At 43.0% G+C, this 13422-nt stretch overlaps 1 protein-coding gene across 4 annotated transcripts in view; it reads right to left on the bottom strand.

The window, feature by feature from the left end:
- The window catches only part of LOC116313436 (triple functional domain protein), a 63543-nt gene that overhangs the window by 43672 nt on the left and 6449 nt on the right, over window positions 1-13422 (bottom strand). For all 4 annotated transcript variants that reach the window (XM_039605548.1, XM_039605549.1, XM_039605551.1 and 1 more), the window contains exon 3: window positions 515-589. In XM_039605548.1, the coding sequence (XP_039461482.1) occupies window positions 515-589 (75 nt within the window). The remainder of the gene's footprint in view (window positions 1-514; window positions 590-13422) is intronic.

Below are 13422 nucleotides of genomic sequence, written 5' to 3'. Positions count from 1 at the left end.
GTGACAGTAACACACACGCACGATAAAAAATGCTTTTGTGTGTTGTACAAATAATCCTGCTGGATGTTCTTGGCAATCCGCATCTCCAGCTCAGCCTCCTGCGAGTTTTCTCTGGCACCACTCGAGTGTGTGAGTGCGAGTGTGTGTCGGACGTGGTTGTGTTCCTTGGGGGGGGGCTGTAGGTCTCTACGCTAACTGTACTGCTGATGATGGTCAAACAACAGATATGTGTGTGCATGTCAGCATGTGTAGTGTGTGTCACCTGGGTGTGCATGTACGTGCTTATAGACAGGTCAAGAGCCAAGTGTCTGGGCCTCAGTCTGACTCAGTGTGCGCAAGAAAAAGAGGAAGTTAAGAGTACAGCTTAATACCTAGCAACTGTCTGTGTTTGTGTGTGTGTGTATACAAGCTAAGTAGTATAAAGTATACGTCAGGCTCTATTACCTTTATTTGCCATGATCAGACAGCAGGGGGTGGTACATTTTTGAGACCAGACAAACACACACAACCTTACCTGACAGAAAGGCAACCTTCTCTTTGAGGATGGGAAGCACCTCCATCGCTCTCATCTCCTCATTTCTCCTAAAACCTGTGAAGAGATGAGAAAAAAAACATGGGGTTTGAATGAAAGAGTGAAATAAAAAAAAGCTTTTCCCTTTTCCCCCCTGTTCTTGTGCAGTTGAAGAGCCCCCGCCTTGAGCGCAGATTATTTGGGACAGAGCAGATTTTGTCTAGTTGTAATCTGGTGATCTGCAGCTTTTAAAACTCGGCGTATTCAGTCCCAATTTTGGATTGCTTGCATCAGGAGGAAAAAGTCAGTAAGATTCATGCTCTCACGCTCACACATACACACGATGAGGCAGCGGTCGGAGAAACAGTAATGGTGAGACTGAGGCCAGACGCAGAGCTGCTAAAGCTCTTAGTGTAACAGAGGTGAAACGGGGTAAAGAAACATTAAATGTCACAGGCCACTTTAGTTCCCATCAGCTACAGTAATAATAAAATGCTGCATTTATTGAAAAAAACTCTGAGTGGCTGGTGAATTTTCAAAACCAAATGGTGAGTGGTGAAAAAGCTTGGACTATGAAGATTAAGCATAAATGAACCTTTAACTAGACATTGCTCTGCAGTGTAGCGATTAACATATTCACCTGACATGTAAAAATAAGAGCTTCCCAGTTAGAGAGCATAGGAGACACATACACAATTTGTCCCACCCCTGGGTAAGAGAGTCACTGAAAGCATATGTACTACCTTTTCATAAAGTGTGTTCACAGTGAAAGCAACATGGCGACCACAGCGACTGTCGAAGTACCCACGGCGACCAGAGATAAACTTTTCTCAGCTTCCAGGTGAGCGACTGAAGCAACGACCAATGAGAGTGGCAAATACGGTTTGCATAAAAGTTTTGAATGTTTTACTCATTTATATACAGGCTGTGCAAATAACGGCTCACATACCAGAGCAGAGCTATTACTATGATGGTTACCACGTGGGGACTTTGATCCTATTTTTCCAAAGTTCTTTTATAACAACTCTAATTATTCAATCAGACAAATCAATTTATTCATTTGCACAAATAAGAATAACTTCTACATCCACGTCACTCTGTAATCACTGCAACTTTGATTGCAAGCAGATTGTGTTGGAGGCACTCTGAAAGTGCAAGGCAGCTGGGCAGCATTTACTTTAAAGGGATTAGTGTTGGAATTTTTACATATTCGTTTTGCTTTCTTTGTCCTTTTTAAATTTACAGGTAAGATAGTCCAGTACAGAAGCTCAGACATACAGTTATACAGAGGGGGATGTTGCAACTGTTTAAGATTGAGACTTTGTGGGAAAAACTTTGCAAAAAAACACTTGACAAATAATTCACGCATGAGACGATGTTGTGGCGGCAAGCGAAGCGACCATTGTGGCAGGTAAACTGGATACACTGATAGCTCAAGATTTCTGTCTAACTTAAGAATTATAAAGTAATATGCTGTGTTTTTATTGGACAGTCATAATGGCACCAAGCGGACCAATCATAGTCGTCACAGTCTACACTGTACTATATATCAACAGATGACTATAACACATGAAGTCTACGGATTGCCAAATTGACTGCATTTTATTCACCTTGCAGGACTATAAAAGTCGGCACCAAACTGCACAGCAGTCTATCAAATATCTATAAATGTCAACCTCATTGTGGTTTTAGGGGTCGTCAGGGATGCCACATCATTACGACTGACCTTCTAGAAAACGTGGCTGACAAAATGTTGGAACAGCAGGCAATAGACAAACATTGTTAACCATAAAGCCATAAAGCAAACACGCTAAAAATGATGATTCTGGAACACAAGTAACAAAGCCTGCCTCGTTATTAGCCTAACACAGCTGTGTGTTTTAATACAACAAGCACTTCTGTCTCTGCGACTGCAACCCATAAATCCCGGGCAACTCCAACTGACTGTCGGCAACCAATTTAGAAAGCATCTTGACTTTCCTAATTCCCCTTCCTCTATCTGAGGAAAACATGATGATTTTCTAAATGGCACGGTTATTGAAGGCCATCGAGCTGTCAGCCACAAAACATGAAGATAAATAAAGTTACCTTGCCCGCTTCTTCTCTCTGTCTCTCAATGAGTGACATTTTCCTATAAATAGTACTTGCTTGTATTCACTGATGAATCACACAATGGTGGCTGACCCTTTGGTTTCCTTATGAAAGCATAAACTTTCTCTTCATCATGGGTTCTGCGATACTGCCGCTCTTATGGGAAAAACTCCTCTTACGTAGACCATAACGACTGATGTGTTTTATATACTGGTTTGTCTAGAATAGATAATGAGAATTAACTGGAGAAAAACCCCACAGTGATAATGTGGGCTGTAAACTGTCGCCATGGAAATGTCAAGCTGAACCTCATGGGTGTGACGGTGTCAAACAAGAGACACCTTGCCGGAAGAGAGTGAACAGCTGGACGGGGATAGTCAATAAGAGCAAACCTTTTCAAGCAACTCCTGTACACACAGAAATCCCTGAAGTGATTAAACACACAGCCTTAAAATACACACACACACGCACACACACACACAGACACACACACACACAGGCAGAATAAGCCCCAATTTTGTCCTTCAGACAGAGCAGAGGTCTAGTTTATATGACTGATGGCCCAGACGAGTTATATTACCCATGTGAATCTTTTTCACTTGTTCTCTCCTTGACATTCTGTGTCCCACTGACATTTGCCTCCTTTTTATTGTCAACCTGGGTGTCAGAGTAATGCCTGATTTATTTTACCGAGTTAAACCTTCAGTGTGTGTAATGGTGTACATCTATCCCCTTATGGACCATTCCAGAAATATAACTCCACAGCATGGCGGCAGGTAGGTGTTTGGCAGTAATATGCAGTGTAAACACAGTGTATGGATTAGCCCAAAGATAATACAGTGCTGTGCAAAAATCTTGAGCCACTCTCCATTTCCTTACATTATGCTAGGAAAACGGGAAATAGGTACACCGAGTTATTGAAACATGACTGATAATGCTCCCTTGTGTGTCATTCTGTCCAGGTAAGCTTCTACTGCCCTGGCCGTGTGTTTGGGATCAGTATCAGGGCAAAGGATGAAGCTGCTGCCAATCAGATGCACCAGATATTATCGCAAGGTGGATTAAAATCTGATGGTACTTTTCTGCATCCATAATTCCATCAATTTTGACAAGATCTCTAACACCGCTGGCTGAAAACCACTGTTCAGTCAAGTTCTTTAGCAATTTGGCATACCATTTCCCTGTTTCCCTTCCTTAGAAGCTATTAAAGAAGCTATTCTTAAATCTAAATTAAAAATGCTCCTCCTCACATACAAGGTCTTGAATAATCAGGGCCCATCTTATCTTAATGACCTTATAATAACGTATCACCCCATTAGAGCACTTCACTCTCGGACTGCGGGCTTACTCATTGTTCCTAGAGTATTTAAAAGAAGAAAGCTGGAGGCAGAGCCTTCAGCCTCTTCTGTGGAACTGGCTTCCAGTTTGGATCCAGGAGACAGACACTATCTCTACTTTTAAAATCAGGCTTAAAACTTTCCTTCTTGCTAAAGTATATAGTTAGGGTTAGATCACTTGACCCCAAATCCTCCCTTAGTTGTACTGCAATAGGTGTAGGCTGCTGGGGGATTCCCATGATGCATTGAGTATTTCTTCTTCAGTCACCTGTCTCACTCACTCTGTGTTAATAGACGTCTCTGCATTGCATCTTTACTTGTTGTCAATCACTGGCTCTCTTCCACAGCATGTCTTTTATCCTGTCTTTCTTCTCTCACCCAACCGCCCGCCCCTCCCTGAGCCTGGTTCTGCTGGAGGTTTCTTCCTGTTAAAAGGGAGTTTTTCCTTCCCACTGTCGCCAAAGTGCTTGCTCATAGGGGGTCATATGATTGTTGTGTTTTGCTCTGTATGTATTACTGCAGGGTCTACCTTACAATATAAAGAACCTTGAGGCGACTGTTGTTGTGATTTGGTGCTGTATAAATAAAACTGAACTGAATTGACAGCCACCCTTCCGCTGTGATCATTTCTGATGAGCTTTCAGTGAATAGAAGATGGGCCAACTGAAGGGCCACATGGTTTTCCCAGGACATGGATATTCCCACTTCTTTTATCCTCCATTTTTCCAGGCCCTGCAGGATACACTCCACACCATGCCGAGATTTGCCAAGTTTTGGGAACTCCTTGGGAATCACCACGTTGGTGCAAAAATGTGATTTAATTATTTATCATAGATTCAGTTAAAGAAACAGGCTGCTAATAAAAAACTGCCTAAAGATACAAATTACAGACATCGATAGACTAAAGTGAGAAAGCAGTTGATGTCCAAGGAAACCTTAAAGCCTTGTTCAAACCCACTTTAAATAAAGCAAAACAAAGACTGGCTTCTTGGAAGGAAAATATAAAGAAATAACAGAAGGCTCTTGACTATTTCACGTACGCTACCTCCATGAAAGAAAATGTAACAGGCAGTTACTGTATTTAGCTCGTTATTGTGCAGTAAGTAGTATTCTGCCTGTGTAGACACACACCATTGGTATTAAATTCATAGTTCTGGCAATTTTAAGTCTTCTCTCCTTCTGAGAGCTCAGTTACATTAATCATTTTCCAAGATTTATCAGATCCAAATCCAGCTCAGCTTTGTGACGACAGAGCTAACGTAAATAATAACGCTACCCGCTGCAGAGGAAATTGAACGCAGTACTACAAATTAAGAGCCCTACGCTGCGTCCTCTCAAGCACCTTCAATACGTGCTCTTCATCTGAGGTACAATCCCGCAGTATATGTGACATGCTGTCTAACATGTGCAATTAAGGCTGTTAAGAGATCAGCAGAGAGAGAGAGAGAGAAAAAAATGTAATTCATCTGACTCCATTTTAGTCTTATGGTGTGGTGGTAAAGTGGTAAGACACACACAGATACACATTTACACACAATTTGTTACCGCATATTACATAACAAGTACTGTAAAGGGGAGGAGTACCGTCTCTGTCATCCCTTTACTATTATTATCATACAAACGCTCAGAAACACACCCCTCTCGGGCACTGAAGTGTTTTTGAAATTGTATTCCAGTCTCTGGTCTCTGCATGGCATCGTATTTACGACTGTATGCTAATGAGATGCTAATTCATTCCTGCCACCGGAGGAGATGGATGAGAATCAGGACTTGTCTCTATTTTTACTATTCTTCTCTCCTCTCATTTGTCTCCTTCCCTCCCTCAGGGTGCCACAAAAAACAAATTAGCATGATCAACTACATTTCCCACAGCGCTCCTGTAGAGAATGAGCTTGTAGCTCTTTATAGATGAAGCATGAGAGGAGGGGAGTGCAGACAGAGAGCGCTTGCTCTGGCTCTATTTCTGGGAGCTGCACATGGGCCAGATCCACTCTTCGAGGAGACAGAGAGAGCTGGGGGAGTCAAACTGGGTTGAATCTCAGGATTATTTATTGATCGCTGCGTTTCAAATTCGACTTCATCAAACTTAAAAAGACGCAAGCATGGGTTGTCCGAGCAACACTTAAAGCCAAAAAGAGGTGGTTCCAAAATGTCAAAGAGGCATTCATCTGTCACGTTTGAGAAGCCAGTGAGACATTCACAGTTATTCTGTGGCAGACTGGAGACCTGTGCAAGCTACACCCTGCCTCACCCTACGACAGCTGGGAAAGGCTCACCCCCACCTCTCTCCATATGATCCTGCTGTATCGGCAGCTTTACCTTTAAGTCTCTTTATGAAAAATTAGGACACAAGGTTTTAGGAATCGCTAAATGTGGTAATATGGGTAAAAGTTAGCCTATTCTTCTCATCTGTCACAGATGGTTTGTTCCAACAACAGACCGTCATAACAAACAGTGATGTTTTCTACCCTTGGCTCTCTATAATGTGAGTGAGAGTGGCTCACTCCAACATGGTCCTCTCAGGCCCAAAGCTTTGGCTTACCGACCTGCTGATCACACCTTCTGTTTACAACGAGCAGCCAATCAGAAGAAAGACGTCTTAAAGTCATAGGGAAGGGAGCTAAGGCACCATGTTTCAGGCAGAGGAACTGAGGAGCTGCAGAGGGCCCAAATAAAAGATAACAAACAAAACAATCCCTGGTTAACTCATGTAAAGCTAGTGTAGTGGAACTGAAAAAAGTCACTTCACTTTATACTTCTTTTAGCTGTTTTTAATGCAGTACATTGATTGATTACTATATTACCAAGAAATGAAACAACTATTCAAGGTATATGTATTGTAAACACTGTGAGAATTTGAATAACAATGGTGAGCATTTACTTGTTTTGACTTACATGAAAAGGCTTGGTTTGATTTGAGAAAACTGGGATAAATGCTTTTCATTTACTAGACAAAGGGGTGTAAAACATGTGCCTGGGAGCCAGAATTGGCCCAGTAGTGACTTCAGAAAAACTAAGCTGTGCTATTAAAAATCACATTTTTTTCTTATATTAAGATATCTCAGGAATTTAAAGTGTCTAAATGTCTTTACACTGACAGAAGGAGGAGTTTCACCATTTCAGCCTATCCTAAGATCTATATGAGCTGTACGTCCCCTTTGATTGAAGATGAGTTTGACATCACTGATCTAGACCAGCTATGAAAATGATCATACTTTCTATGAATTACAACCTTACGCGACACATACAACTGCTTTGGAACAGACTGTCTAATGCTGTGGTCAACATGTGACAATACGGTCATTAAATTACAAGAAAGCTGCTTCTGTAGCAGCTGCCTACACGCTGCTCCCTGAACATTACCTCGCAGCTTAGCACGAGCGCGATGTTTATCAGCGCCACTTATTTACAGCAGTGATGCCAAGCTAAATGCTCAAGAAGCGCGCTTATCGAGGTGAACTGCAGCATATGCGCACAAACAGATAAGTCAGCATGTTTTCACCACAGAGTGATTCATCTTCTGAAGCAAAGACAATCTTTGATGTTGCCTGCAAACCTGCTGTCTGATTGGCCGGCTGCCACTGAGCAGGAGGATAATCAAAGGTCAATGAAAAACCTAATGTTGACAAGATGACAAGCAGAAAACCGCTGTGTGTTTGGAAGAGAGTGTGAGCGTGTAAAAAGAGCGCACAGTGAGGGCCTTGTAGTTGTTTGAATTTGCTACTGTACGGCGACTTTTAACGGTCACGGGATTAAGGTTTCACGCAGACTGACCAAAACACACATACACACACCATCCTTCTTATTTCCAGAGTTTATCTGAGCAGTATTTTAGGTGGATTTCTTCTTTAATCATCAAAAGTAAAAGGTAAGTTTAAAGACACAGCCACCCCACCCTCCATCACTTCCCAGCACTCTGCAGTGCTCTGGGAACAGAGAAAGTGGCACAGCAGCTAAATATAGAGTGGCCAGGTCACACCCACACCCGCACAGAAGCAGACTGGAGAAGAAGGGTTTCTGGGTAAATGATGAACAAAACCAACTAGGAGGAACCAGGAAAATTAGTAAGCTAATGAAACACATCATTGTGTCATAACTAGGCTGAGGAACGAGAGAGAGGGGAAAAAAGAGAAGCGGTGTATGACAGCGAAGGAGGAATAAAGTAGACGTCAGGGAACGATGGTGGGACTAAGTTCAGTTTCCATTGGGTTGACTGAGGGATGACGAGGAAGAGCACAAAGGAAAGGATGGTGCTGACTGCATGGTAGATTCTATGTCCCCCTCTCCTGTGCATCACCACACAGGCAACACTGTACCTGTCAGCTGGATGAGGGAGGAACCAGTATAAGCATACTGCCACTTGTGATTGGCAGTCCAGCAAGCCATGCTTGAAAATTCTTCCCTAAATTGTAAAACCTCCATAAATTGCTGTGGATTTGGCTTCGGCTGCTGCTGGAGAAATGCAGCCCGCTCGCAGCATCATCTAATCATAGAGTGACTGGCCGATGTGCCGACGGGATCCCAGTCCGCTGCGGGCAGAGCTGCCGCAGCTGAAGCTAATCCTGAGATTCCTGAGGGGAGATATTCCAACTCTGCAGACAACCAAAACCACCCATTTTTGGTGATGTCTACACATCCATATGGAAAGCTGGAGCAAACATTTCCAAGGAGAAATTGGGTTTCCGGTGCAGACACTTGGGCTCTGTGGATAAACAGTATCACTGAGAACCTCGTGTGGCATTAGGTGAGCTGCTAATCTGTCTGTCTTTTGGAGAGACAGGTTAATGGAGGTAATCCTCAACGTGCAGGAGGGGCAGCAATTATAATATGCCTGCACTGCATTTATGAACGAGGAGAAGCCGCTTAGCACAGGAAGTGAGTCGTGAGGTTGTAGGCAAAACGCATCAGCTCCGCCCCCGTACAAAGTGATCTTCTCATTGTTCACTGCTTTGCAGCTACTGTAGCTAACCCTCTAACGTATTTAGCAGATTGACATATGGGAATCGAGTGCTTTTCCTTCACTCTCATAGGTAGTTGCTTCAATCGGCTCAAATCGCCCATGTTGTTGCTCCGCAGCCACTTAGTATTAACCTATGCTAGTAGAGGCTGGGATTGTATATGTAAACGCTGACTGTATCGACTTGGATTTACGGCACCTCCTCCCAAGAGCCAACAGCACTTAACTCGATGGTGATGGTATGCCAAGATAGATTGCTGACTGGTTGAAAGTGGGACTTGTACACCGAAAAGACCGACCACAGCTGTGTTCACTTGACAAGCAAGAAGCAGAAAAATGAAAAGGAACAAAGTATGACCCGATGATGGAGCGTTGTTATGTTTATCTCTTCACTACAAAGAAGTTCTTTATATATCAGGACTTCTGTCTTCTCTGTTGGGCTAAAGTAAGGAACCAAAAACAGCACGAAGTACTGGATTAAACATTAGTTATTATTAATCTAATCTAATCTCACCTTGCTTTCACAGTGCATCTGTTGCTTCAGCTCCGCCCCCTCACCCCTAACTGGTCATAGCAGATGGCTGCCCCTCCCTGAGCCTGCTTCAGCTGGAGGTTTCTTACTGTTAGAAGAGGTTTTTCCTTCCCACTGTCACCAAATGCTTGCTCATTTGGTGGCTGCTTGTCGGGGCCTTCTCTCTTTAGCTTACAATATAAAGCACTTTGAGGTAACTTTTGCGATTTGGTGCTTAAGGGCACATCACTGCTACATCGTTAGTGCATTAAACAGATGTGATTGAATTCTAGGGACCTACAAAACTTTATTCGTCTGATTAAAGTCTTAGTATAGTAACTACATTTCAGCACTACATGCAATGTTCAGTAAGTGCAGAGAAATTAATACAAATTGGTTTTTAGTTCACCAAGTCTAAGATTTCTTAAAACTTATAGAGGATAGTGTATTAAATACAACTGTGACTCTGTATAAGGACTTATGACTTCACAGAGTTTATGTTACAACCAATGATTTAACTGAGTCACGTTGGAATGCTGAATTCGAGGAAGTGCTTGCTACGAGAGTCATCAAACAGCCTACCAAGAAAATTTATGATCCATTCGCAGCGCAATGAAGTACACAGCCAGAATTCATTTTAACCTTTCCAACTCGATGACAAACTGTGAGAAACAAATTACATTCCTCTTTTCTTTATGATCAATAAGCCATTAGCTACCAGTGAGGAGGTCATTACCTTGCTGATGATGTCTACATTCAGGAATTCAGGGAAACTGGCATCCAATGCCAATCACTAAATGAAGAACTAACTGTGAAAAGTTGAGACGGAGGAAAACTGTATCCCATAAGATGAAAAAAGCACACCTGGGTGAATTTTTCCAAGGCAACAGAAAGTCCCAACATTGCCCGTGTCGCCTGTGCTGTATGAAGTGGGCGAGACAAAGTTATCACTGATATGACTACACCCATGGGGGTGATGCCAGGAATGTCCATCATCCTTTGCTGAAACTCCCGGATCACGGCCAGTTCTTCTTCGTTGCAGGCCACGACTGTAACTGGGCTGTGCTTGTGTTACAATATGTACATACTTGGCAAACACCTCAGAGGCCTGAGATTTGTAGTGGCCTCTGAGTGGGCATTACTCAGTTTGCTAAACACCACAACAACAACAACAAGTCTTCCCCAGAGGCACTGTAACAAATACCTCAGGGGTCGGGGTGTGTGTGTGTGTGTGTGTGTGTGTGTGTGTGTGTGTGTGTGTGTGTGTGTGTGTGTGTGTGTGTGTTTGTTTCTGAGTTCAATATGAAGACAGAATGCGACAGCTGTGTGCACACCAACAGATGGGACGGGTGGTACAGTCAGCTGAGAGGAGGAGGAAACACTCGCAGCATCTTCCCGTGAGATTAAAGAGCAGTTATATCTCATAATGGCTATCCAGCAGCTGACTGGGAGCCATGGCTCCTAAACCAGCTGTTACGGGTCAACAGAAACCAGATTCGCGCGCATGAGTGTGAATCAGTGCATAGCTGTGGACTTCCCACATTCACAGCGTGCCATAAATTCCCTGCTGAGGGATGTGTGGGACTGGCAGGAATTCCTCTGGGATAAAGGAGTGGACAGCAGTGTCTCCGTGACAAAAAAAAAGATACCAGATAGAGCAATTTTATTTGATTGCACGCCCATTTTACTCATAAATACTACACGCTCAATGGATTTAATTTCATTTCTACACTTTAAATTGATTTAACCGAAGCGTGCATTAAGCTATTTAATGTTTCCTGTGGTCTAAATGTTAATTTGAAGGCATTTCCTTTCCTATGAAGAAAAAAATAATAAGACTGTAATCTTATATATACAGATTCATCTGAGATAAATCCTAAACTGCTAAGCCTTACCTCCTTGGTAAATGTTAAGCTTCTCAAGCTTTTTTCCCTCCCTCAATTCACATATGAAGTTTACAGTGCCCCTAGCATTGTTCCACAGAGTGCTGCTTTTCTGTGTTAAAACACATTAAGAACATTGTTTAAAGAACAAACAGAAAGGGAGACGCAATGGGGAACAACAGCAGCCCTCCTCCCCCTTTGCAACTCTATTACAGCTAACCTGGATGTATCGCACTTAATAACAAACATGACACACAAGTGTTCGCAGGTGTGACTGCAGTTCCAGCTATACTGAATCGATTGTATTTGTCTTTTTGTCAGCAGTCGTTTAAACTCCTCTGTTACTTTTAATGTTCTTCTGCAATGTTTTTATAATGCGATGATGCCATTTTGCTTAGTTTTAGGCAGGCACATCAGCAGATACACTTCTACATATCAAATAAGATGCCTCCGCCACACCTAGAGACTGGTTGGTGAACTTCTGGTTGCTAGGAGGAAAACTGCCACAAAGAGGGTGCTGTACCAAAAACCTCCTTGTGATTGCCTTAGTTGCAAGCAGTCTGCAAATGCTCACTAACCACTAAAGGAGTGCAACCCCATTTGGAAATGGAGAAGGTCCATCTTCAAAGTAAAAGCTGATTTTTAACCTGAAATCAACCCATTTAAAAAAAGAAAAAAAAAATGTGCAGCTTCTGCTTTGAAGAATGACAAAGACAGTTTGACAACCGCTTGGTGGTTGGTTAGTGAGTGTTTGCACAAAAGTCTTCTCTACAAACTAAATGTGACCATGGCAATCTGCTTGCAACCTAAGCATTCCCAGTGAGGTTTCCTCTTTGAGACTGCCAGCAACCTCCAGCAATCACTCAAAACCAGTCATTTAATGCTAATTTTTCCCTACCAACTGGTGGTTGCCATGCAGTCGCCTACAGGTCTCTGCGTCTGCGTGACCAGGGCCTAATGGACTACTTGAGCTGCTACTTTTGCACAACCTGCAAGCAGCCTAATAGCCCACCTGTGCCCTTGCTCTTCCTTTAGTGCCGTTTATGATTTAATCACAGTCATATCTGTTGTCACAGACTCCTGTTCTGTGAGATCTCAGAACAGAGCCACAACGCCAGATCAGTGCAGATGAAAAGAACAATCTTCTTTTGTCTATATGTGGTTTGAATTCTTGACAAATGGCTCATGTCCCATCTATCAGTCCTACTGAAGCAGCTCTGATTAGCTGCTGCACAGCTTACCTTACTGGACAAAGAAGCAAGTAGCTCTAATTTGACTGGCTGCTGTGCCAATATAACAATGGCCTCACTGTGGCCACAGTTGGCACTGACTGTACATACACACAAAGTTAGAAACCAGTTTACAAGTAAGAACGTGTTCATCTGGTCATTTAGTCATGTTTCGGTGCCATCTAAGTAAATTCTGTATCAGTCTATGAAATGCACTCTTTCAATCCAATACAGGGACAGTGCAACTACTTTCCCTTTACCACCCTTACACTGATAAGGTATCTGTGTAGCACTTTCATTGTAGTGAAAATCATTTGCCGTTGATGAAAACAAGCAGCTATCTAAAACACCGAATTGACAGCATCCAAGACTGAACAGCACAGCCTGGGTGTTTGTTTCCAGTCCGCTCAGATTCTCCGTGTCCTTCCCAATTTTCCCCTTTGTGTCCCCAAATCGGAGTTTTGGCTTGGGAGACCGAGACAGAGCGCACACCATCTTTCCCTTACCCCCGCCTCTTCCTGTTCTCCCCATCCATCCAGACCTCTAATAGCAGGGTAGGCTAACCGAGCGAGAAACAGGCCAGGGTTACCCCAGCGACCCAAACACAGCAGGGGAGAAGGGAAAAGGGAGAGTAGAGGAAGCAGGAATAAAAGAAAGACAGCGAGAGAGACAGAGAGAAAGAAAAGGCAGCTTGTTATTGGTGCCAAGAGTTCAGTCGGCCGGGTCTTTTAATGCCACCTGATCCTATTCTGACGAACCGTGACGAGACAGAGAGAAAAAGACCGTTACAACAACAAGTGTTTTTGTTTTCTTTTAACCCTCCACCCCAAAAACCCCTTCTACTGCTGTAATAGTGGGAATAAAAACTCATTTTCCTTCCACACGTTTCTCCTGTCACTTACT

This window comes from Oreochromis aureus, linkage group 22 (genome assembly GCF_013358895.1).
Source record: "Oreochromis aureus strain Israel breed Guangdong linkage group 22, ZZ_aureus, whole genome shotgun sequence".
In the NCBI taxonomy this organism is placed as follows: domain Eukaryota; kingdom Metazoa; phylum Chordata; class Actinopteri; order Cichliformes; family Cichlidae; genus Oreochromis; species Oreochromis aureus.
Note: the sequence above shows the minus strand (reverse complement) of the source record. Positions and strands in the feature narration are given on the sequence as shown.